This window comes from Aspergillus novofumigatus, assembly GCF_002847465.1.
Source record: "Aspergillus novofumigatus IBT 16806 chromosome Unknown P174scaffold_5, whole genome shotgun sequence".
Classification (NCBI taxonomy): Eukaryota; Fungi; Ascomycota; class Eurotiomycetes; order Eurotiales; family Aspergillaceae; genus Aspergillus; species Aspergillus novofumigatus.
This window is the reverse complement of record NW_020194278.1, coordinates 2,796,501-2,819,780: the sequence shown is the minus strand read 5'-3', so window position 1 is coordinate 2,819,780 and position 23,280 is coordinate 2,796,501. Positions and strand designations below refer to the sequence as shown.

Here is a 23,280-nt window from a genome sequence, read left to right as displayed (position 1 = left end):
GGTTTGACATCTCATAGTGCAGCAGACGATCTTGGACAAGCATAGCTCTCGAGTTGGCGCATCATGAAGAAAATCCGAATGGTTTCCCCGTCAATTCTACTATCTTTGGACTCTGGGTGAGAAAGCATAATATAAAATCCCACTGTATCTTTCCGAACAGAGAGGTATGTGAGAAAGTAAGGATCAATCTGATTGGTCAAGGGGAAAGCTTCGGAGTTTGCCCAGTTGGGTTAGCGCCAATCTTTATCGATAATGATTGATTCGTGATTTTGTTGCATTTCTCTGCTGTTGTGCGTCAATTATCTACCCTTTCTCTCTCAATGAAATGTCCTGCATATTATTCAAGCATTCATTTCTCTCATAACATTTTAAGAGCTCTAGACGGTTGTGTTGCGTCAAAATTATACCCCAATCCAGCCTTGCGCACCTCCCAGATTGCGAACATGTCAACAGAAGCTACCCCTCCGCGCAGAAAGATGCCATCGGCATTGACTTTCGATCTGCATAAAAAGTGCTCAGTATGTTCTCTTACCCAGTTGACTTTTCCGGTATGCTCGATTTTGATCTAATCATGAGCCAAACGTAGACAACCAAAGCGCGCGCTAGCACCCTCCATCTCCCTCATGGCTCCGTGCCGCTTCCCATCTTTATGCCGGTTGCGACACAGGCGTCCCTCAAGGGACTTACATATGACCAGCTGAAGCAGACTGGCTGCATGCTTTGCTTGAATAATACATACCATCTGGGCCTGAAACCGGGGCAGGAGGTGCTAGATAAAGTGGGCGGGGCGCATAAGCTGCAAGGATGGGATCGGAATATCCTAACAGATAGCGGCGGGTGAGCTATGTCGATGTTTTCCTCGGCCTAACACTGACACTTGCAATATGTAGTTTTCAGATGGTTTCTCTACTGAAGCTCGCAAAGGTCACCGAGGAAGGTGTCCGATTCCTCAGTCCCCACGATGGAACCCCGATGTGTGTGTCCTTGCCGATTCGAAGTCTCAACAAATCGCGCTAACCAGGGTCATTCTAGGCTACTCACACCAGAGCATTCGATTTCTTTGCAGAACTCGATCGGCTCGGATATCATCATGCAGCTAGACGACGTCATTGCAACTACCTCTCCCGATCATGCCAGGATTCACGAGGCTATGGAACGGTCCGTTCGGTGGTTAGACCGCTGTATCGAGGCGCACAAGTATCCCGAGAGACAGAACCTATTCTGTATCATTCAAGGCGGCCTAGACCTGGAGCTACGGAAGCAGTGCTGCGCCGAGATGGTTGCGCGAGATACACCGGGTATTGCCATTGGAGGTCTATCAGGTGGTGAGGCAAAGGAGGAGTTTTGTAAAGTGTATGTGTTGACGTAAATACGTACGGACTATGTTCGGCTGACAGTTATAGGGTGGATACGTGCACTGGACTCCTTCCAGAGCACAAGCCCAGATATGTGATGGGAGTGGTGAGTGTCAGCTTCCACCCCTCTGGAGTGCAGTCCGTTTTATTGACACTGCTCAGGGTTATCCGGAAGATCTGGTTGTAGCAGTTGCCCTCGGTGCGGACATGTTCGATTGTGTGTGGCCGACGAGAACAGCTGTAAGGATAACCCCACGGAATCCGTTTGAACCCAAGTCCCGACTGACCATTGATAGCGATTCGGAAATGCCGTGGTTCCTTCCGGCAACCTGAACCTACGCCATAAGTCGTTTGCCGAGGACTTCCGACCCATACAAGAAGGGTGCAGCTGTTCTTGTTGCCGGCCCAGAGAACAAGGCGGCTTGGGGATTACGCGAGCGTATCTCCATCACCTGGCTGCCAAAGAGACGGTTGGAGCTCATCTGTGAGTCTTCCCTTCACATCCGAGGAATATTAGTGCTAATTGCTCGACAGTCTCACCATTCATAATGTTCACTATCTGCTTTCCCTAATGGGATCCGCTCGCCAAGCCATTTTGGAAGATCGATATCCTGCATTTCTGCGCGAGTTTTTCGACAATCTGTATGGGGATAAAGCGAAATTCCCTGAGTGGGCTGTCACTGCGCTGCGTGGGGTTGGTGTTGATCTGCTGGCAGACTAGCATGCTTGTCGTTAGAGCGCCTTTATTTATGTCACATAACCTTAAGATGGTGTCAAGCATCATTCCCACCCTGGTACAACCGCCGGAGCTCTAGAGTAATACTTCCAATTTGGGAATCAAATGTAATTGTAGCCCGATAACTTGCTTATCACCACGTGATCTCGCGCGTCGCGTTCACGCGTTTACTCAAAAAGTCCTCCACAAGCATTGTTCGACGACGAAGTATCTCAATCAACATGACAATTCAATCCATAGAGCAAACAAGCATCATGTCGCCAGCAGCTGTGACGCCGCAAGATACCCTCAGCCAATCTGGCACACCGACTCCTCCTCATAACCCCGCACACGAGGAACATCAATACCTCAACCTCATCCGCACCATCCTCGCCGAAGGCGAGCATCGTCCCGACCGCACAGGGACAGGCACTCGCTCGATCTTCGCACCACCACAGTTGCGCTTTTCGCTCTCCAAGCCTGGCGCTACCCCCTGCTCGGAACCGATCCCCGTGCTCCCCCTCCTGACCACCAAACGTGTTTTTCTGCGCGCCGTCATCGCCGAGCTCCTCTGGTTCATCTCCGGATGTACCTCCTCCATCCCCCTCTCGGAATCAGGCATCAAAATCTGGGACGGTAACGGAAGCCGCGAGTTCCTAGACAAAGTCGGGCTCGGCCATCGCGAGGTGGGCGACCTAGGCCCCGTGTATGGGTTCCAGTGGCGGCATTTCGGGGCGGAGTACGTCGACGCCAAGACGGATTATACGGGCCAAGGCATCGACCAGCTGGCGGAGGTCGTGCGCAAGCTGAAGGAAACGCCCTTTGACCGGCGCATTATCATGAGCGCGTGGAACCCGGCGGACCTAAAAAAGATGGCGCTCCCGCCTTGTCATATGTTTGCGCAGTTCTATGTCTCGTATCCGAAGGGCCTGGACAAGAAGGGGAGTCTGTCGTGTCTGCTGTATCAGCGTTCGTGCGATATGGGACTTGGGGTGCCGTTCAACATTGCGTCGTATGCGCTGTTGACGCATATACTGGCCCATGCGACGGATCTGAACCCCGGCACCCTGATTCATACCATGGGTGATGCGCATGTGTATCTGGACCATGTCGACGCGCTGAATGAGCAGCTCAAGCGGGAGCCGACTGAGTTCCCGGAGCTGTGCATCAAGCGCGATGACCGTGGTAGTGGAGTTGTGGATGGTTGGAAGGAGGAGGAGTTTGAGGTCGTCGGGTACCAGCCTCACAAGGCTATTAAGATGAACATGAGCGTTTGACCTCGTACAGGTTTTTATACAGTTGATACCAGCATTTCTTATATAGCTTAGATCCTTGATTTCAATAAAGGCACCTCTGTGCATGGCATTAAGGACGATCTAATAGCCCGAGCTCAGGGAAATATGTAAAAGGTATCCAAAACGCTCTTGGTGTATCATATGCTAAATATGCAGTTCCAGATGGCAGAATTATCCAGAGAAAAGAAAAACGCAGCGCATCATTCCTCACGACTTCCCCAGAATAACTCCCGCCCCTCTCAACAAGACAATAGTATGACCCTGCTTCACCTTCCCACCCCCAATCGTCTCCGAGAACTCCAAAAACTCCCCCGAATCCACATGGAAGATCCGCAACCGCTCCTCCTCCCCAGCCCGATTATTGACATTCTCAATCCGCAGCCTCCGCGCCGCATCATCCAGCACCCGACCAACCTTCCACCTCGAATCAAACCAAAAATCCCCCGACGGCGGCTCCGCCTTTTGCGCCTGCGCATCCGCCGTCCCAACCACATGCAGATACAGCCGCTTGTCAGCGGGGACGCTTGCATCGCCCTTGGCTGCTTTCTTGAGCGCATTCAGCTCCGAGATCCGCGCCGCCGCGCTATTGGCCTTGGGCTTCGGCGCCAGCGCCTGTCCCTTGTCTTTTCCCCACGTGCGCACCCGCGCAAACATCGACCGGATCGTCTCGGCATTACTTGAGCCCTGGTTACCTGCCCGAGCGCCAAGCGGTGCGATCTTCGCGCAGTCATGCTCCTCCCGGAGCCGGTGACGCAGGCAATACTGTCTATCACAGTTTGGGCAGCGCACGCCGGGGTCTTTCAGCGTGTTGATGAGTGTCTTGCAGTCGAGATGTGCGCATTGGTCTGAGTTGTAGATTGTGGGTTTCTGTGTGGGAAGGCTCGCGGTGCTGGTGTTCTGGCTGCCGTTGCGGCGGCGGGCCCATTCGCCGGCTTTGGGGCAGCGGTGGGCGGTTTCGGTGCGGTGGTCGAGACAGAAAGTTCCGCGGCAGGGTTCACAGCGGAAAGGGAGGAAGTCGAGTTGGTGGCAGTATTCGAATTGGCAGTGTCGGCCGATGGACTCTAGGTCATTATCGGCCATTTGCGTGAAGGATTCTTGGGCGTTCGGGCTGGGTGTCCGGCCCTTGGAGACGGTTATGGGTGACATGGTGGAAAATCACCTTTCAGAACAGAACAAAACGAAGGCAAAAGACAAAGAGAGCGTCTTGATTATATCTGAGTAAAGAGAGAAAGGATGAATAATGCGCAACAAGAGATGGCGCTAGAAGCCACTGGCAACATGCGGAGAGAAGCGCCTGACTCAGCAGTACTATCAGCACAACTAGATGAGGCGCAGCAAGCGGAGAAGAAGATTCCAGTGTGGGTGTGGCGCTGATATCTGATCCGGAGATCGGAGATAAGCAAAGCACATCATCTGTACCTCTCTGTAGCCCGCCGACACAGGTACCCCTCGAGGGGTACTTGACTTAATAATCATTCATGAAGAAAATAATCTGTTAAATTTAATCCATTCTTATGAGGTATCCTTAGCTTCATGGTGAAGAGACAAGGGCGGTCAAGACCCAAACTAACAAACTCAGTACAACTCAGGGGGTATATTCAAACATGACGGACTAAATCAACAAAAGAGATATTGGATAACATAAAAGAACGGCGAAGTTAGCGCATGGAGTCCGGGAGTCCGGGGCGGGAACAGGAGGAAAAGACGTTCAAAGATCAGTGTTGTTCGGGTTTATTGTCTTGATCATGCATAAGATCTGGATGGCCAGTCCCTGCACTATCACTATGGCCGAAAAGCCTTTGCTGCGTAGCGAAGGCCTGCTCTTCCTTAGGAACAGTGCTTGCCGGCGCAAAAGGAATAGGGCCGCTGGACGTGAAAACGGGAAGACCATTCAATGTCTGACGCGCGGTTGTTGGTGGTGAGTATACCGTAGATCGAGCGGGCATGGATTCTGAAGCCAACGAGGACGGGGTTGCTGTCCCAGAAGGAGCTTCCTGCGCCGAGACAGAATCAGATACTGACACATCCTTGGGTCTTCCCCAGCGAGGGCGATCGATAGTGACATTGCTCAAGAGCGGAATTTTGTTTTCAGCCAGCGGATCAGGAGAAGAGACAACAACCTCCTCTGGTGCAGTTTCCGGGCTTTCTTGTTTCGCCCGATCCATGTTCCCGTTGGAGTTGGCTATATTCGGACCAGAAGGCATCTGGGAGGTGCTAGGACTCGGCGAGGGATGAGAAGTTCCTCGGGCAGTTGAAGCATGCGCGGTCGTGGTGACGCTTGAGCCTTTCTTGGAGGATCTCGGCGTCTTGGATGTTGTCGGTCTGGGAGCGCGTCTCTGACGTTCCTCTGTCGCTTTTGTTGCTTTTCTCTCTTTCTCGCGAGCGGCGTGTTCTTCAGGGGTAGGTACCTTCAATTTGATGCTCAATTTCTTCACGCCTGCTGCCAAATCGTCCAAATCTACCGGTCTGGAATCCGTCTTCTCGGTCATTGCCGCCTTTGTTTGGTCGGCGACGATCTGCTGATCATCGCTAGAGGCTAGTTTTGAGAGAAAACCAGACGGCACACGCGGTACAGGAGGCACCTTGGGACCCTCAGACCGTTTGGGAGCGGCGGACCGTAACGGGGTGCTCGACCTGCTGCGGCTAGGAGACTCCGGAGGACGATTACTCGCGGGTATGTTTGATTGTACGAGCGTTTCGCTTACCCCAAGATTCAACGAGCTCGAATTGTTTGGGCCAGCCTCGGCTGTACCAGAAGGTTTAGAAGCGATCGGGGTTGTGCTTTTCCTCCGAGTTGTCCTGACGCCAGGCGAGCTATCAGTAGTTGAACTTGGTAGGTCACCAGGGTCGATAGTAGTCCTCCGAGTGCTCTTCGTAACTTTTTTCTTTGGGGTCTCCGCCTTTGGGCTGCTAGGCAGAGAAGCCTTGGCCTTTCTCGTACGTAGCTGCATCCGATTTCCTTCTGGTGCTGCTGAAGCTGCTGAAGCTGCGATGGTGGCCTTCTGGGTGGCCTGGGCGGCAGCCACAGCGGTCTGACGCTCCCGCCGAATGCGCGAAGCTTCTGCATTAAGCTCTTCCGGCCGATAACTCGTGGTCTGACGATGGCTGGGAATAAGGATTTTGGATAGTTCGTGTGCCGCCGTAGCCCAGCCTACCTCTGGCAAGGGTACAACACCCGAGCCCGCCTGTGAGCCAGTAGACTTTCGATCCCGAGGGGCAGCAACGACTTTGGCAGTGAAAGATTGCGTTGGTGCAAAATAGGTGCGAGCAGACTTTGATTTTGGCGCTGTGGCAGGAGGTGGATAGACAAGCGCCTCCAGCTCCTCGAGTCTTGTTGGCGCCCACCACTGACTATCATAACCAATGTCAGATGGGATGCGCCGTGCTTCAGCTGGAGCGTTGCTGTCCGATACATGCAAGCGATCAAACATTTCGGAAGCCAGACCGACCTGCTGCTCATCGTTGATGATGGCCGACATTGTCGTTGTGTCTCCCAGCGCTGCGAGATGACTGAGGACACCGCTGGTCAATGCTCGATTACTATAGCCCCCTTCCAAGACACTGATGACACGCCCATCTACTCCTAGCCCTTCCTCCTCCGCCATCTGCACAACATCCGCGGTGAACTTCGCATAGAACTCGGTCGGTACATTCACTTGATGTCTCTGCATACCAGAACCTTCCCACTCACTCGCGTCAAATCCTGCGGATATGAAGATTGCCGCTTTTGGCGGAGTGTCGCCGGGCGCGCTGTCAAGCAGGCGTTCGGTGTGCAGACGTAGAAAAGCACGCGCTTTCTCTAACAGTACGGTGTATTTGGCGGCATAGATATCCCAGAACTCCGCGTCGGACTTCCACGTCTCCAAGTGGATATTCCAAATCGATTGACCGTGGGCTTTATCAATACACACACTAGCGTTCCGCACCTTCTCAAAATCACCATATTCGCAAGGAAATGAGTTGATGTCGTGCAAGCTGAAGTAGCCCACCCTCGTTTTCTTGTGATTGGCCGCATTCCAGACCGCTGACACGGCTTTCTGATTCTGTTCCCACGCAATATCTTGCGAACCGTCGCCATGATGCAGGTCGAAATCCAGGATAGCGGCGTGGGTCAGGTCATGGGTCATGGCAGCGTAGGTTATTCCCACATGTACATTGTTGATCCAGCAAAATCCGGACGGATGAGAGGTAGAGCAATGGTGACCAGGGGGTCGAATACAGACAAAGGCTCTTTTGGTAGTGTTGGAGTTGAAGACGGCATCGACACCTTCACAAACCCCGCCGAGCGCGCCCTCAAAGGCATTCAAGGATTCGGAGCAAAGATAAAGGTCGCCATCATTGAGCGGAGCTTTTTTGGCGGATTCGCCGTCCTTTCCTGAGCTGCGCGGCCGAACCAACTCTTTGCCATTTAGAGCAAGTCTTGATTCTGCCGCATCACACATGGTTCTCAGCTCATCCATCCACTTGGTCCCATGCACATGAGTGACAGCCGCAGACGTGATAGGCATAGTTCGCGACGTCTTGCGGATTTGGAACGGCGGCGCGGGGAGCTGATGTAGATCAAGATCAGGATGAGGCGCAAAGCGCTTTCCAGCATGGCGGCCAGCCATGAGGACATAAGCTGCCGATACTCCCACCACACAAGCTTGTATTCTCTCGGGCCGTTCGACGATGTAACTCAAGGCGGTCTTTGACGTTCGTGGCCGCGAGAAGCGATGGCCGTAGCATGCATCATGAACGACTACCACGACTTTGGAATTTAGGTCGGTGGATTGGTGCAAGTCGACTTCTCGTTGGAAGAAATCAGCGGCAACAGAAGCCGCGGTGGGCGCAGCTTGCTCCTGAGGTCTTTTGGACGGCATATTTGATGTGGAGGTGGGGAGGTCGCGAGGTTGGAGGACGAAGAGCGTCGCGATAGACTAGGACGAGGCGAATTTGCGCCTGCACTATTGTGTCCAGATCGGAGCGACGCGGTCGATGATCGCTTTTTCAGGCTGGAGGAGGATTTCCGTCGTTCATCTCCTTCATCTCTTAGAGAATTGGAACTGGCAGTTCGTCGCGGTGCAGGATGCGCCAGATCAACAGAAGAACGCGTGGGGACATCTGGAGGCGACAGTAACGAAGATGGGGATGGAGAGGCTGGAAGAGGAGTCGCAGCCGCAGAAGCAATTGTCAAATGGTTCAGACTATTGGTTAGATCGTTGGGATTGGGTGTGGGAGGCTTTGGTGGTGCAGCGAATGTCGCCTGGGGAGGCTCGTCGCGCATGGAGGGGTCCATGATGGCGATGGAAGTGGCATTTGAACGTTAATCAAATGTTGAGATAGAAACTGTGAGCGTAACGTGTTAATTTCAGAGAAAAGATGAGATACAAGGAACTGAATTATAGCTATCCGAAGCAGTTTAGTAGATAGGAGGTCGAAAGGAGAGAAGCGAGGGGGAACAAGGAGAGAAAACGAGCCATCGTCATTCTTCCCCCTCATCCAGCCAAGGGGCAGTCGATCCCTTCCACTCCCCTTCTTCGGCGCCCTTTTTTAACATTATCATTGGGTAGTCGTCACTTTGAGTATGACGCTGATCAAACGATAATGATAATGAAATGTTCCATCGTAAAGAAAACTCAGAGTATTCCTCAAAGTCGAAAAGTCATGCTCAGTGGTTATTTGTTTCTGATCAGAGACACAGAAGAGATCTTCGAACAGATGCCGAACGAGTCGCATAGATGAAGTCGCGCAGCGGACATAATGAAACTGAATCAATGGAATCTTCAGATTTGCTTTATGGATCGTGATATGCATCTAAATGAATACAGAAGAAGAGGCAGACAATGATGTCGTCACTTTTCCCAAAGAGAAACGCCATTCCCAGCCCTCCAGAACACCACAAGCTTCTTTTGAGCTCCCCAAAAACACCGATCCAAATCATAATGCATTAACGTCACTGGCATCAATCCAGAAAGTCCGTCATGAATAGGGAGGACCCAAACTCAGAAGGTTCGCGCTCGCAGTCCGCGGAATTGGTACCACTTCCTCGATATCGCTGAGGTCTTCTCTTGGAGTGAGCTGTCCGTTGAGCCGACCTCGGAATTGCGCTTAGACTTCTTGGTCTTTTTCTCGGACTTGAAGCCTCTAGTGGCATGGTGGTGGCAGAAGCATTGCATATGTACCGTCTCGATGCTGACACCCTGACAGCCATTGCGCTTGCGAGCTGCGCAGAGACTCTGACCTGAGTCTTCTGCGCATTGGCACCAGGCATATTGAGTATAGTACTGCCGACACATGATGATTCGGTGTTTATGGACAATATATGACCTCTTCGTGGTCTCGGTGCGAGACGATTCACGCAGGTGAAAATTGGAGTTGTGATGGGTCGGTTCCGCAGACTTCCGATGTGTTATCAGGTCAGATCAACAAGGCAAGCCAGACGCCAGTAATGATGTTGTTTTCAATATGAATTCAGCTGTATAGGTCTGATGCGCGGTGCAATCTCAGATCATAAGAGGCTGGCGGCTCGTTGGTGATTGTAATGGCTGATAGTCCGAAATCTGCCATACAATGCTCTCTTTGTTTGCTGCGAAAGCCTCAGCTCAGAGTATCCGATTATGATAGTCCGGCGGATATTTGGGATAAAGAGAGCGCATAAAAGAACGCGGAAAGATCGATTCTGTTTTAATATATAGGTCCCGACTTCAGTGTAGTCATGCAGGTTAAGGTTACAGAGATTTCAGATGTGAATGGGAAGCAGCAATAATCTAGGGTCCAGCCTAGATCTTCCAGAAGTAAAAGGTTGCAATGACAACGATAATGACGATGGCAGTGGTGATGTGACCATATAAGTGCAGCAGGATGTAACTGACGTCAATATACAATGAAAGAAGTGCCGGTGAAACAGTAGAGTAGCACTGCACTTTCGGACAGTTATGACTCTGCCATTTTTGGCTCCTCTTAATACCTCCAGATCTACGGAGTACTTAATATTCAAATCCTTTACAGTAAGATTTTGTATCTATTAATATTTTCCTCCAAGCATTGAAGGCTTACTGGCTTATCAAGGGTCCAATCGCCTTTTCTCCCAGGGCTAGACTTTCCCGGTGGGTGGCTTATTTAGGCGCCTGCATTTCGACAGATGGAGATGGGACTATCTTACTGTCCAGATTGACTTTTGAACTTTTATTCCCTCCTTTGCCCTGGTTGGAGGCACCTGAACGGCCATTCATCGTGAACAATGAATGGACATCAGCCAACTGCGCCTCATGCCGAGCAGTATTGTAATCCTTGGCTGTCAGCAGGCGGATGAAAGGATCACCGTCAAAGAGACAAACAACATCTGTCTCACCTTTGGCTTGAATTATGAAAATGAGGCATGCGAAAGTGTAGCCAGTCAGCCAGAGAATCGATTTAGAATGGAGAAACGAATGGAGCCCGCGAAATTGGATGGACCGTTTCGCTCCATCTGGCTGTGGGTTTGCCGGACCACTTCGGTGTCAGAGGATGTAGGTACGTAGTGGATGCGTACCTCGTGCTGGTACACAGTCGTATTCCACTGCAAATTTGCACTAGCGAAGTCATCGTCATTGCCAATCCGCCAGATTCCGCCCAGACTCCGACATCCGAGTGATCATCATCGGTACTGATGAAAAGAGTCATGACGATGACGATCAGTTCAAGAATTCTGGACCTGCAGGACTTCGCCGGAAGCGGAATTGCTGAGTTTCCCCGGACAGTATCAAGCTAGTACCCATAAGGCTTAGCGGCAGGTGTCTGACACCAAAATGTCATTTGTCATCCGCGCCGGTTAACTACCGACTATCACGTGGCTACCTTCTAAGGCAGGTGCCTCTAACCAGAATTGGCTTAGTGTGCTACTGTTGTAGTTTAATGCCTGAGGCGCAAATTTCCATCCACCGATCCTCGTATATCAACGCAAATTCATTGCAGTTGTCACCACCATAAGTAGTATTCTTAGTCCTTTACAGACCTAGTCGACTTTAATCCTCAGCCAACACTGCACCACCACTCCCACCACACCGATAAACGAGCTGATGCAACACCACCAATGACTTCCACCGAACAACAACCCTCACCAACATCAACAACAATCATGCCCGCCTCACCCTCCCGAACAGCAACTCTCCTCGCGAACCTCTCATCCGTAACCTCGCGCGTCGGTACCGCCGCCCTGAACGCCAACCGCCCCACCACAAAACCCATCCGCCTCATCGCCGTCTCAAAACTGAAGCCCGCAGCCGATATCCTCGCCCTCCACAACCCGCCCACAAACCACCTCCACTTCGGCGAAAACTACCTCCAGGAACTCCTCGAGAAATCCAAGCTCCTCCCGCCCAGTATCCGATGGCACTTCATCGGCGGACTGCAGTCGAACAAGTGCGTCACGCTCGCGCGGGACGTCCGCGGGCTCTGGGCGGTCGAGTCCGTGGATAGCGAGAAGAAGGCCACGCTGCTGGAGAGAGGGTGGGGGAGCGGTCTGAGGAAGTCCATGGCGTTGCCCACGAGGACCGGCTGCGTGTGTTTGTGCAGGTGAACACCTCCGGCGAGGAGAACAAGGCCGGGGTGGACCCGTTGACTGGTGCGGTGCCGCTTGCGCGGTTCATCCGGGAGAAGTGTCCGCGGTTGAAGCTGCAGGGGTGATGACTATTGGGGCGATTGCGCGGTCCAAGGCTACAACGCCGGAGACGGAGAATGAGGATTTTGTGTGTTTGCGGGAGACGCGGGATCGCATCGTGAGGGAGCTGGGGTTGCAGGGTGATGATGCCGAGCTGGAGCTGAGTATGGGTATGAGTGAGGACTTTGAGGGCGCAATCAAGCTGGGGAGTGATGAGGTGCGTGTTGGGACGACGATTTTTGGGGAGCGGCCGCCCAAGTCCGAGGCAAAGGTGGTGTAGATGATGTGGGGAGGAGAGTGATGATTTATGACATTTGCATTACTACGGGCGTTGCATCCGATGAGGAGGACTTGTCTACCGGCCAGCCCTGCCTCCATGGCCGGTGGGGAAATTGCACATATAACTAGGATGTGGTACGGCTTGATCACTGCTCAAAGCCACGGGGATATATGTACCTTGCTAGCATCAATAATTACATCAAAAGGTAATCTCGCCTTTGGAGAGAACTCTGGATCGAGAGTATTATTAGTCAGTCATAAGACTTGTCCATCATCTTGTCAGCTGCCAGTTCGTAGGCTATTCCCGTCTGTTCATCGTGAGCCGAACATCTCATCCGATGCGCCTTGCGCCAGTTTCTGCTCCATCTGTTTCGCTAGTGCTTGCGGCACGGCTTCTTGCGTGGCCCGAATGGTGACCCGGAACATCTGCGGAAATCGATATCAGTAAAGTGTGGGGAATTCATGCTGGGAAAATCCCTACCTTGCGTTCATAGTTGGGCTCCAGTCGAAGAAGACATCCAGTCTTCCCGCCGTGGAACTGGTACACAGCACATCCGACGATGTTATTGGGATTGGGATCCACATTGTCCAGGATCCTCCAGTGGAACCCTTCCACTAGGCGTCGTGTAAAGGCCTCGCTGATATTCTTCGCCTTGGCAGTGACGCCGAACGTGTGCTGCGCCTCGAGCGGGGGACCGCCAATCTGCCTCCATCGCTTGAAGAACTCTTCTGCTGACAGAGTCGACGGCTCCATGTAGCGGTGCATCAGCACGGGGAGTTGTAGGGTGTAAGCCTGAAGCGCTCCAGCAAGGTACGAGATTCGGATGGTGGGCGCTTCACTAAACGGCCCGTGAGCCTCAACCAATAGCGTCTGCTGGGTTTGGCCCGCGGCCGGAACAGAAGGTTCTGGGAGACTCTTGCTATCAATCTTCAGGTTTGGCGCCGCAGGGTTGTCTAGCGTGGTCGTCAGAGATCCGATCGCAAATGAAGATTTGTTCGAGATGTAGATCTTCACGACGCCCATGTGGCCACGATACTCGGACCGCAAGCCAACCTGGATTTGCGCATCCTCGAAGAGCACGCCTTCATCCGCAAAGTACAATCTATTGTACCCTGGTTCCCAGTCAGGCGTCAGATGAGCTGCACTGGCCATGTTCGGCGGGGGCGCAGATGGAGCGCTGAGATCAAGCCCGGCCAGGTCGCCAGAGGCGTTTGACGTCGCCGCCGATCCGTTGGCTCCGGTTTTGGTACCATGGACAATAGTGGTAAATGTACGCTTGAGGCCGGTGTTCTGTGCTAGGAGAACTTCTTTCTTGTCCGCATTAGCATCCTTGCCACCCACGACCCAAGTCTTCTTCTCGGTCGTGCCGGCCGTCCTTTGATGCAGCCGAGAGAGAAGAATAGAGGTACGCTCCGAAAACGGAGGCATCTCATCACACACGGTCCGGAGGAGGTCATCTGTGGGAAGCGTGGCCATTGTCAAGTATTCAAAAGCGCGCTGCTGTAACTCGGTATCGGGTGAATGGCTGTAGAGACGGAAAATATGCAAGAGTTGTGGCTTGATTTCGGGGAAGAGATTGACAAATTTAATGAAGGAGGATAAGATCATGGCACGAGTATTGTCGTTACTGGTGATCATCTTCCCCTGCAACGCCAAGAACTGCTCAATAGGACTCGAGCCTTCATTGTCGGCAATCAAATGACCAAATTCTCCCAGCACATAGCAACCGATCTTGACCAAGCTCTCATGGCAGTCAGTCTTCAGGTACCCTAAAAGCGTATGTGCGGCATATGCTTGTAATTCCTCGTTGTTGGTCACAATCTGGATGACTCGCTGCCATACTTCGTCGTTGACATGGTCGCCTGCCAAGGACAGCAGCTTCAATGTAATGTCGATGTACCACTGAGCATCAGTTGCGTACTTTTCCGTCAGAATGGCAACCTTGAGTACCATCTCTTCTCGAATGGCATAGTCCGCGGTCTGCAGGTACCGTAAAAGTTCGTTCACGATGGGGGCCGCATTCGTGGTGTCGCACATGCTATAGATCAGGTCCAGGCCTTTGCGCCGCACGCTGATATCTCGATCTCGAAGTGAACCTAAGATTATGTTCTGGTGCTTCTTGATGGGATCAAGAGTTTCGGCCCTGGCGGCGAAGTGTGTCATGGCCTCCAAACCGAGGTAGCGAACATTCGTCTCTCGCGACTGAATGTATTTGCCCAAACGGGAGGATATCTGCATCATGAGGTTATGCTCGGTATCTAGATGAATAAGAAGGTTGATAGCCTCGAAGAGAATGGCATTTTGAGCATTGTTTTGCTGGACATTCTTTGGTGTATCCATGGCCGTGGTCATGATCTGTTGCAGGGATGCTCGAATGATCTCCCGGACGTGACTGTCCTCTGCAAAAGGGGTGAGCTTGAGGAAGGAAAGTCTGTATGATAAAGATAGAACACTTACGGGAGGGTGGATAGTACTGAAGTAAGCGCAGCAATTTGACCTGGATCCAAGGACAGGGTACACGGTAGTAGAGATAATCAGGCGCGATTTCGTTGTCGACCACGATCCTCTTAAGACGCTGTGCAGCTTTAATATAGCTCCCTTTGTATTCTTCCGGCCTATCTTGCGCCAATGCCATGATGAGAGATGTGACAGACAAGGTGACACCCATGTCCGGGTCGTCCATCAAGGAAATCATTCGCTCGGCCCATTCGTTTTGCACGATGCCAGGGTATTTTCGGTATAGTCGAAGGAGAGTCAGAGCAGCCTTCTTCTTCACAAAAGCTTTAGATGTCCTACGGACTATTAGCCGTCACACTCAAGAGAAACAAAACAGCAATACTCACGGGGAAATCAGCAGCCGATGGACGTCCGTACTCAGCGCCTCCCCCATCTCCCGTCCACCAACATTGGCAACGGCATGCAGCGCCAAACAGTTGAACAACTCATTATGATCGAGTAGATCTTTCCGGATACTGTTGACGACCAGATGTAGCAGCTCGTGCTGCTCATGCAAGAACAGGGTCACAGCCAGATACCCAATCTGCTTCTCCGAATATTTATTGGACGAAATTAAGTTGACAGCCTCCAAATGGCCGAAATCAACGTCGTACCCCTGGATATAGACATATAGCAGTTTGCAGACATATTTCTTCTTCTGGTAGCCGTTCAAGTTGCCGGCCTTGAACTTCTGCCGAATATTCGCCAGCTCCTTGTTCACCCGCTTCTCCTCGAGCTCGCGCGCTCGCGCATTACGCAGATCGGCGATGAACTGCACAAGACCTCGCATGGACGACATGATGGCGTGGGGTGGATGATCCAGCACACTCTATGCTTTCTGAATACGGGTCGTCGATTCCTCACAAAAGCGCAAGACACCACGTCGGTGGGATTCGCTCAGCCGGACCGTGTCATACAAACATATCCCGGTTTTGGCGTTCACTTAGTTCGTTGTTCTGAGGTATCCTTCTTCAAAGCACCTGGCACATGGCGCGAACGAGATGCTGTGCAGCTCTACCAGCACAAACAGGGTCCGGAGGGGATGGCTGCGACAGGGGGTAAATCGGTTTCGAGGGTAGCACCAGCAATTCGTGAACTTCGTCAGGCCGAAGGGAAAATGTCAGATAAAGAGCATGAATAGGATCGAACCTGGAATGTGACCCATAGAACAGATTACAAGCCAAGCTTGAGGTCTTAAAATAGGAGTTCCATGTGCGGTCCGGGCTGCTTCAGGAGCACAGCAACTGTTTCTCCGAGTTGTTTAAGCCACTTCCGCTGCCGACCCGCCGAAGACCCACTGACGCATCGAGGATTAATGTTGATGCGATGTGGCGGTGCAGCACTCGAAGAGCACAGTGCGTCGAGATCAGTCATAAGCACGAATAGACAGGCATCTTTAAATTTCAGATGTTGCAAGTGTGACAACTAGTCAGTGTAAAGAAATAGGGGCAAAAAGGAAATGCGCCTGCCGCAGAGTCAAACTGGGGACCTTTCCATTACTATCACCGTTTCTGGCAGCAAGAGTGGAATGCCTTAACCATTAGGCCACAGGCGCATAGTTATATTAGAAAAGCATACTATGCTACACCCGCAGTTGAGAGATCCCAGTAATTCAGATGGAAAAGATAGTATGTGCGTGTACTCCAGAGCGATAACTATCGCACAAACATAAAACAGGAGCAAAAAGGAGTGCCAAAAGCAAAGCATTGCTATGCACCCACGCGGGATCGAACCGCGGACCTTTCCATCGCCATTTCTTGGCAGTACAAGTGGAATGCTCTACCACTGAGCCATAGGTGCATGTGCGTATTAGATAAGCCTACTGTGCTATATGAAGAGAAACACGCAGGAGCTTCGTGCTTGAAGCATCTGCTCTATATGGTTCTAGCTGTTGCTGGCGTGGAAAACATCAGTGTAGAATGAACGCTTGAGAGGTAGAGTACGTTGACAGCCGAATGAGACATAATCTTGGTAGGTAACCGGTCCTAAGCATACGAACCCCTACTAGGACAAGTCGTGTCCACGCTTCCATCTGCTAGGGCTACAAATACAAATAGATGCACTTAGAATCAAGACAATCACTTAGGATTGCTTTATCCTAAAATCATGGAAACGAGCACAAGCTCAACGCAAGCCACCGGTAGCAATGCAGCCATTAATGAATGCCCGCTACGATACAATGAATCCTCGAATTACCAAGCAAACCCCTAACACCGAGAACAAAACCCCAGGCCCGAAAAAAACCATAAACGTCATCAAATGCGAGAAAACACTCAAGCACGAGTAGTGAAATCAGTCTCGATGGCCTCGGCCGCCGCATCAACCGCGCTGGCCTTCTCACAGGTGCAGGACGTGGAAGGTCTCTTGCCGCAGGGGCACGCAGCACCCGTCACGGGGTGGTTCTCGGTGGTTGCGCGCTCACAGGTACATTGTCCAGCCGGACGGGCTCCTACCGACAAAGTTAGTCATTTGTTCTTCATCCGGCAATGTGCGAATTCCAGCGGCAGACTTACTGCATGAGCATCTGGGTCCGGAGATGGTGTTTTCGGTGGAGGACCTGTTGCAGGTGCAGTGGAGGGCGTTCTGTTTACCGCATGAGCACTTGGCCTGGGCTGCGCAGACGCAGCTTCCGTCACCGGAGGTTTTGCAGCAGGTCGAAGATGGGTGGACCATTTTGTCTTGTTAGGTGGTAACGGATAGATTGTGCTGAAAGTCGAGGATTCTCTGAGAAGAGAACGGCGACGCTTCAAGTGCTTGTGAAAGTCGTAGGATGACGTATGACGTAACCGAAGTGACGAGGAAGCTCGAATAAGATTCAACAATTGCAATCTCAGCGAACAAAGTAAGGCAGGTGAACGAGCTCTAGAGAGTGAATCTTTTGAAGCGATTATTTGAATTAATGCTGATGAAACTGAAAAAGAATTATCGCGAACCTCAGCAGTATTTATATTCTCGATTGCATGACCATGGCCTGCAATCTGCCAACGATAGATTAGCAATGTCCGCACGTTAATTGGGCGCAACTCCAGATCCCGTGACTCAACTTCAGCAATTTCGCTGCTGATTTGCTGCAAAATCTGGGGTTATTTGACTGGATGACCTGGGCCGCAACTGGTGGATGGCGGATTACTTTTTACTATGCTCTGATTCGATGACCATCTTGTACCTGGGTCTGCCTTTGACTCAGGACAGTGAGGGCTAAGCCTGGCTCTCAGTAATAGCAGTCCATCTATTGGGCCACTGGGCTGGGCTTATCCTTTATGGTGCCGATGATCAGCTACTAACTTAAGGCGTTTGATTGGTCTGACATACCTTATTTGCGATCAAGCTGACCTCGACGAAAGCTTTCATGTTATTGGACGAGGATACTACATTCGAAGCCCTAAGTCATGCTGATGGAACGCGCTCCCCAACCTCTATGGTTGGTGCAGGCTATATTGTAACGGTATGTATATTATACAATAGTGATCCTTCTGGCTACAGATCCATGCACGACGGAAATCCACCAGGGAACTGGCACAGATACAAAAAGATCACAGGACCGCAGTGTGTCCCCTGGTGTGAAATTGAAGAGGTGAGCCAAAGTAACACAAAGAATGAAAGAAACGGACAAATAAACAGACGCCATGCCATGTCCTCCCCATAGAAAAAACAAGAGAAAAGGAAAAAGATGAAATGCAAAAGTATTTTCCTCCCTTGGAACCGGATTGTCAAATGCAGAGATGAGGTCGAGCAAGAAAGTGAGGATCATGGATAGCCATTGGAAATAGATGTAGAGTCCCATGGCCCACGAATATTGAGCAGGTTTACCGATCAGCCGTCGCACGGAGGATTAGAAGAATGATTTAGACATTAGGTTGGCCCGTTGTGTCCTCTATACAGGACCGAGAGCGAAGGTAGTATTATAAGGAGACGGAGGAATGGAGCGAATCTTTCAGGTTGTTGCCATGTCACATGTAGCCGGCATAGTCGTAGGATGGGTTGCCAAATTTCCCTCGCATAGGGTCCAAGATCTGAGGGGATTGGTTGATCCGGTCTTCAGTAGAGACGGCCACCTGGGGAGCATGTGTTGTATCCGGTGGGAAGGAAGCAGGGAGGCTCATACTCGAAGCGTTGGCTTGCGAATAAGGTAATGCTGTTTGCATGCTGTATGGGTGATGCTCGTAGGAGAAAGGTCGGTAGTCAGGTGCATCTGACACGGGTATCGAGTGTATTGCGGGCATGTGTCGAGGCTGCATATGTGAGTTCATCTCTATGCTGCCAAAGCCTTTAGGAGCTGGCATAGTGAGTGTGGTTTGATAGCTTGGGACCTGCTGGTCTATTCGAGGCGCGTTAGTCTACCATACTTCAAAATAAAAATGAGAGGACGATCACATACTGTGGTTGTCTACGTTGTATGGCAGGGGCTGTTCCTGCTGGCCGGTAGGCGACACAGAGCCTTCCATGGGCCGAGAATGATCGTAGCCCACAACCAGTCCATTAGCCGGTCTGGGAATTCCATAGTCCATGAGACGCCGCGCGTATGGCAAGCCGGGATGGTTCAGTGGTTCGACTCCCGGCCTCGAAAACCTACCGGGCAAATGCAGTCCTGTGTTGTATGAGACTTCGGAGAAGCTGCTGGACCTAGGGAAAGGGAAAGTCCCGCGGGTGTTTCGTTGTAGTTCTGGCAGCGTTGCTGCCGGTCGAGGTCCAAGGATGCCGTGTTGGGAAAAATGATCGGGTGTCCTGTCAGGGCCAGCTGAAGGGAAACAATTTCCTGTGGTGGACGACGAACTCAGCGGAGAAACCACGTATTCGTCGTCATTGATACGTTGTAGTCCGTCCGTAAGAAGCATCTTCAGAGAATTAGAATCCGTACTAGACGCCATGTAGTTTCGGGGTGACGCAACTGGTGTCTCTGATAGTGTTTTGTTGTCAAATGGGGTACGCAGAACCTGAGTTGTGTCGAAATCATCGGGTAAAGCCCGGGACTTTAACATCCTCTCTCGATCGTTGCTTGTGAGTCGCTTGAGTTTCGCTCGCCTGAAAAACATGGATTAGTGGACCGATCGGGCCAAGGAGAAATCCACACACGGGAAGAATACCTATTCTGAAACCAGACTTGTACTTGACGAGGAGTCAGTCCAGGAATCTCCCTCGAGAGACGTTCACGGTGTGCAGCATCTGGGTGTGCTTGACGAGTGAATTCGCTCATCAGAAAACGGGTCTGATTGTGTGTCAGGCTGCAGCGGTTGATTAGTTTTCGTTTTGCTGAGCAACAACGCGACCACTCATAAGAATCGAGGTGTTGTGAAAGCTTACCGGAACCGCTTCATTTTCTTTTTGTCAGTCTTTGCATCAGAGGAATTCTTCTGGTCTCCTCCTTCGTCCGAAGATATGCCCATAGCCTCGCCATCGTCTCTGTCATCCCCTCGTGCCTCTTCCTGAGGCCGCTTCTTTGCCTCCAGCATAGATGCCTTCGGAGCAGAGGGGCTGGCTGGCCTTGAGATCCCAGAAGGATGAGATTCGCTGTGGCTCAGCTGATCCAGCCTCATTCGTGACAGCGTCTCTTCTGTACTTCTGCTTTCTGCTTCCTTTGGTGGGGGCATCTCTGCCTCCGAACTCCGTACATGGTTAGACGTTGCCACAGGGTTAGCTGCTGAAAAGGCATTTTCAGCCTTGAGTACAGCACTTGGTTGCATGTCGACTGCCAGCTTCTGAACCGAATGGCCTCCCTTCTCCCTCGGGTAGGGCAACCTTGGCGGGGTCACCCTTGATCTCGAAAGTACCTGTTCGCTATTCCAGGAAGTTGACGGTAGATGGTTCGTGATCGCAGAGAGATGGGATGTAGCAGGAGGCGACAACGATGACAGCCAGACGCAAGGCCCACTGATTGACATGATAGAGAGGTCTCTTCTCAAGTCAGGCAAGATCCGCTATTGGCATAGGACAGCCAGGTCTAGGAGCTTCTCGAAATCACACTGTAGGAGAGCAACAGGATCTCAGGAGAGAAAAAGAATGTCTTCCAAGATCTTGAAGTGAATCAGAAGTGTACCAGGTGGGTCTCAAAGTAATGTCCGGGCGCTTGCTGAAGAAGCTCAAGACCTCCGAGTCGGGTCCGTCAGGCAAATCAGAGGAGAGGACAAAGTGAATAATACAGGGGATGTACTGATATGGTACCACAGTTCGGTCCAGGATGTTCTCCAGTCAATATCCAGTGCGCGTCAAACGAAACAAACCAGAGAGATAGATATATAGTCGTGGTTGATTAAGGAGGATTAAGGAGCACCACGATGCCAAGTGAAGAAGACTGTTGCCTCAAGGCTAATCCTTCTCCTATTTTGCCCCTCGACTTGACTTAATATTTGTTCGTCCTTTTCTCCGAAATGATAAAGGAGGACGTCAAATATCGATTGAGACCGAAGGCCAACAGTAAGAGAATGGAGAACGATCCGCTGATGGGTCCTGAAAACGGCCGGGGAGTGACCGGACGGTGGGTAGGTAGACTGGTAAGTGTAGAGGGTTTATAGTAAATATTAAACAACTGACAGTGCGTAGGTGGCCAGGCGAGAACAGAACGAAACCAACAAAAGTGGAAATGAGCAAAACGGCTAATCTATCGTCAAATAAGGCCAGTATCGGGGTGAATCATAGGAGATTAGACCAAGCACAAAGGCACAGTTCGAATCCTAAAGTGATCCACCGGAGGGCCCAAAGTTTGCCAGTCTAGTAGATGAGGGTGATACTAAGGATGCGCCAGTAGGCCCAGTTAATTCCTCACTGCCACTCATTGGACAATCAGCCACAGAGACGTGCTTACCTATGATGCTGAATGAAGCCCCTCAGGCATATTATATGAGTATTCTAAAGGAGATATACTAGGTATCTATCCTTTATGGTCAAAAATTCTACCTGAGGGTGAGAATTGGGACTCGGAAAAACAGATATAGTACACACATAGGATAAACCCCAGAAAGTAAAATAATACCCAAATAAAACAACCGCTTCAGGGCCCATGGTACAGACGATACAAACTCTAAGAAGATGGATGGGCCATAGCTTGACGGTTCGGGAGATGGAGATCTTCGACCATGCTATCAATGCTACGAATACTGCTAAAATGCTACCGCTTCTGATCGCCCTCTGGTGGCGCCTTGTCCGTAGAAGTGACGATCCGTGTCAAGTCTAGGACTTGAGGTTAGGCTAGGTTGCAAGTGACAAAAGAGGAAAATAGTGGCAGGAAGTAAACCCGGAAAAGGGAAAAGGAGGGGAAGAGGCAACATAAACACCAAGATGACAGGGAGAAAGTGGCGGCAAGCTGACTGGACCGGGACGGAGCAATTTCTCCACGTCGAAGGCCCGGTGATGTTGTATTCTGTCTTTTCTGATGGATACAGCCGGAAAGCTACTATGCAAAACTACTCCGTAAAGTACTCTGACTAGGGGGATGACTCTCCTAGGTTCAAACCCCAACAAGGTTATTATTACCTCTTTTCGTCGCCAAAGACGCTACAGACCTTGAGTCGACTTTCGGGAATTATCCCGATATCAACTGTGAACTCGCCTACATAGAGGGGGAAGATTGGAATCCATCTTATGAAGCGAGGCGGGTATCGCAGGTAGGCACGGTGGCGAGTTGAACGACGATTCATGTCAGACATGTTTAGATTATCAAACTGATTTTGACAGCAGAAAAGAACGGGAGAAAGGAACGGGAAGAATAAAATGAGACATACTCACATGCAACGGCAGTATGGAGGCTTTGACTATCTCTGGTCGTTAGTGAGACTGTACTAAACGCGAGAAAGTTCACGATCGAGGTTCAGGCGCTCAAGTTAGAAACTAGCAGATGAGTACGACGTACGACAGTAAGCTAGACAGCTAGAAGAAAGCTACTCTTCGGCAACAAGCGTCGTTGTATGAGAGATATTTCCTATTTTTTCTTTTCTTTTCTTTCTTTCTTTCTTCCTTTTTTTTTTTTTTTTTTCAAAGGGACTGAAAATGCCGCTCCTGGGAAGTGGCACCATGAAGACGATTTGCGGGTCACTGAAAGCCTGGAACAGCAGAAGTGTCCTTCTAAAGCCGCGCATCTGACTGAAGAGATGCTTTCTCTGGCCAAGGGTTGTTTAAAAGGGTAAATAGACCCTGGTTGCGCTAGAACTGGTGCCGAGTACGGTCTCTTACGCAGTCGCATGAAGGGAAAGGAGAAGATCCAGTAAACCCCTCTGCAACCTGGCCACTGCTATGTAGCCTCTGTCCTTGAGTGAAATACCAACTCCTCTGTTAACCGTACTCCGTACTGTATTCGAAATCTGAGACTGTGCCAGTAACAAACAAACAACAATTCGTTGTCCTTTGGGACACCATGTGGAAGACGTACCGAAGACGCTAGCAATGCGTTGGCTCCATAAGCCGCCGGAGACCCGGGGCGGCCGCCCTGTTCCAGGTCAAGCGAGGAGATCCATGATACCGTACTTCTTCCTTTAGTTCGTGGGTATTTCTCTTTATTTTGCCGAGGATTTCTGGTTTGATTTTTGTCT

At 51.1% G+C, this 23,280-nt stretch overlaps 11 protein-coding genes and 2 non-coding genes across 13 annotated transcripts; 3 read left to right on the top strand and 10 right to left on the bottom strand.

Annotated features, from left to right (window-relative positions):
• Nucleotides 1–476: 476 nt before the first annotated feature.
• On the top strand, nt 477–3,347 carry P174DRAFT_461727 (uncharacterized protein; the record flags this gene model as incomplete). The annotated part of the gene is made up of 7 exons (XM_024830039.1): nt 477–518; nt 587–837; nt 891–974; nt 1,033–1,353; nt 1,398–1,461; nt 1,518–1,595; nt 2,334–3,347. 7 exons carry the CDS (start codon nt 477–479, stop codon nt 3,345–3,347), a joined length of 1,854 nt encoding a protein of 617 aa, XP_024681890.1.
• A 225-nt stretch (nt 3,348–3,572) lies between these two features.
• P174DRAFT_373584 (AN1-type zinc finger protein) lies at nt 3,573–4,511 on the bottom strand (the record flags this gene model as incomplete). The annotated part of the gene is made up of 1 exon (XM_024822515.1): nt 3,573–4,511. One exon carries the CDS (start codon nt 4,509–4,511, stop codon nt 3,573–3,575), a length of 939 nt encoding a protein of 312 aa, XP_024681889.1.
• Nucleotides 4,512–4,803: 292 nt separating this feature from the next.
• P174DRAFT_452499 (histone deacetylase hosB) lies at nt 4,804–8,757 on the bottom strand. The gene is made up of 2 exons (XM_024829087.1): nt 8,267–8,757; nt 4,804–8,213 (listed from the first exon to the last, which is right to left on the bottom strand). Exons 1-2 carry the CDS (start codon nt 8,641–8,643, stop codon nt 5,081–5,083), a joined length of 3,510 nt encoding a protein of 1,169 aa, XP_024681888.1. The 5' UTR covers nt 8,644–8,757; the 3' UTR covers nt 4,804–5,080.
• A 592-nt stretch (nt 8,758–9,349) lies between these two features.
• P174DRAFT_372836 (uncharacterized protein) lies at nt 9,350–9,643 on the bottom strand (the record flags this gene model as incomplete). Its single annotated transcript, XM_024822458.1, has 1 exon — nt 9,350–9,643. One exon carries the CDS (start codon nt 9,641–9,643, stop codon nt 9,350–9,352), a length of 294 nt encoding a protein of 97 aa, XP_024681887.1.
• Nucleotides 9,644–10,370: 727 nt separating this feature from the next.
• P174DRAFT_443171 (uncharacterized protein) lies at nt 10,371–11,000 on the top strand. Its single transcript, XM_024827756.1, has one exon. The coding sequence runs from the start codon at nt 10,592–10,594 to the stop codon at nt 10,865–10,867; it is 276 nt and encodes a 91-aa protein (XP_024681886.1). The 5' UTR covers nt 10,371–10,591; the 3' UTR covers nt 10,868–11,000.
• A 348-nt stretch (nt 11,001–11,348) lies between these two features.
• P174DRAFT_443170 (uncharacterized protein) lies at nt 11,349–12,496 on the top strand. The gene is made up of 2 exons (XM_024827755.1): nt 11,349–11,796; nt 11,844–12,496. The coding sequence occupies exons 1-2, from the start codon at nt 11,419–11,421 to the stop codon at nt 12,009–12,011; spliced, it is 546 nt and encodes a 181-aa protein (XP_024681885.1). The 5' UTR covers nt 11,349–11,418; the 3' UTR covers nt 12,012–12,496.
• Nucleotides 12,470–15,765, bottom strand: P174DRAFT_228040 (AP-2 complex subunit alpha). Its single transcript, XM_024821398.1, has 4 exons — nt 15,109–15,765; nt 14,723–15,057; nt 12,746–14,664; nt 12,470–12,690 (listed from the first exon to the last, which is right to left on the bottom strand). The coding sequence occupies exons 1-4, from the start codon at nt 15,558–15,560 to the stop codon at nt 12,577–12,579; spliced, it is 2,820 nt and encodes a 939-aa protein (XP_024681884.1). The 5' UTR covers nt 15,561–15,765; the 3' UTR covers nt 12,470–12,576.
• A 449-nt stretch (nt 15,766–16,214) lies between these two features.
• P174DRAFT_228050 (uncharacterized protein) lies at nt 16,215–16,555 on the bottom strand. The gene has a single exon (XM_024821399.1). It carries the CDS (start codon nt 16,466–16,468, stop codon nt 16,295–16,297), a length of 174 nt encoding a protein of 57 aa, XP_024681883.1. The 5' UTR covers nt 16,469–16,555; the 3' UTR covers nt 16,215–16,294.
• P174DRAFT_t115 lies at nt 16,222–16,316 on the bottom strand. Its single transcript has one exon. It is a non-coding gene; the product is annotated as a tRNA-Lys (tRNA).
• Nucleotides 16,474–16,561, bottom strand: P174DRAFT_t114. The gene has a single exon. It is a non-coding gene; the product is annotated as a tRNA-Thr (tRNA).
• Nucleotides 16,562–17,034: 473 nt separating this feature from the next.
• On the bottom strand, nt 17,035–17,434 carry P174DRAFT_372844 (putative copper resistance protein Crd2; the record flags this gene model as incomplete). Its single annotated transcript, XM_024822459.1, has 2 exons — nt 17,035–17,210; nt 17,275–17,434. 2 exons carry the CDS (start codon nt 17,432–17,434, stop codon nt 17,035–17,037), a joined length of 336 nt encoding a protein of 111 aa, XP_024681882.1.
• A 717-nt stretch (nt 17,435–18,151) lies between these two features.
• On the bottom strand, nt 18,152–18,628 carry P174DRAFT_227745 (uncharacterized protein). The gene has a single exon (XM_024821397.1). The coding sequence runs from the start codon at nt 18,543–18,545 to the stop codon at nt 18,216–18,218; it is 330 nt and encodes a 109-aa protein (XP_024681881.1). The 5' UTR covers nt 18,546–18,628; the 3' UTR covers nt 18,152–18,215.
• An 83-nt stretch (nt 18,629–18,711) lies between these two features.
• Nucleotides 18,712–20,640, bottom strand: P174DRAFT_461720 (homeobox domain-containing protein; the record flags this gene model as incomplete). The annotated part of the gene is made up of 4 exons (XM_024830038.1): nt 18,712–19,079; nt 19,140–19,783; nt 19,846–19,983; nt 20,063–20,640. 4 exons carry the CDS (start codon nt 20,638–20,640, stop codon nt 18,712–18,714), a joined length of 1,728 nt encoding a protein of 575 aa, XP_024681880.1.
• Nucleotides 20,641–23,280: the final 2,640 nt, after the last annotated feature.

Excerpts from the sequence above, each read along its gene's own strand:
- P174DRAFT_452499 (XM_024829087.1), bottom strand. The coding sequence starts at position 8,643 with ATGGACCCCTCCATGCGCGACGAGCCTCCCCAGGCGACATTCGCTGCA. Across the intron at positions 8,214-8,266 it reads AGTCTATCGCGACGCTCTTC|ACCTCAGGAGCAAGCTGCGC; the intron begins GTCCTCCAACCT and ends GCCGTCCAAAAG.
- P174DRAFT_443171 (XM_024827756.1), top strand. The coding sequence starts at position 10,592 with ATGGACATCAGCCAACTGCGCCTCATGCCGAGCAGTATTGTAATCCTT.
- P174DRAFT_443170 (XM_024827755.1), top strand. The coding sequence starts at position 11,419 with ATGACTTCCACCGAACAACAACCCTCACCAACATCAACAACAATCATG. Across the intron at positions 11,797-11,843 it reads GGCTCTGGGCGGTCGAGTCC|CGGTCTGAGGAAGTCCATGG; the intron begins GTGGATAGCGAG and ends AGGGTGGGGGAG.
- P174DRAFT_228040 (XM_024821398.1), bottom strand. The coding sequence starts at position 15,560 with ATGTCGTCCATGCGAGGTCTTGTGCAGTTCATCGCCGATCTGCGTAAT. Across the intron at positions 15,058-15,108 it reads CATCGGCTGCTGATTTCCCC|GACATCTAAAGCTTTTGTGA; the intron begins GTGAGTATTGCT and ends AATAGTCCGTAG. Across the intron at positions 12,691-12,745 it reads AGCCCAACTATGAACGCAAG|ATGTTCCGGGTCACCATTCG; the intron begins GTAGGGATTTTC and ends CGATTTCCGCAG.
- P174DRAFT_228050 (XM_024821399.1), bottom strand. The coding sequence starts at position 16,468 with ATGCTTTGCTTTTGGCACTCCTTTTTGCTCCTGTTTTATGTTTGTGCG.
- P174DRAFT_227745 (XM_024821397.1), bottom strand. The coding sequence starts at position 18,545 with ATGGGACTCTACATCTATTTCCAATGGCTATCCATGATCCTCACTTTC.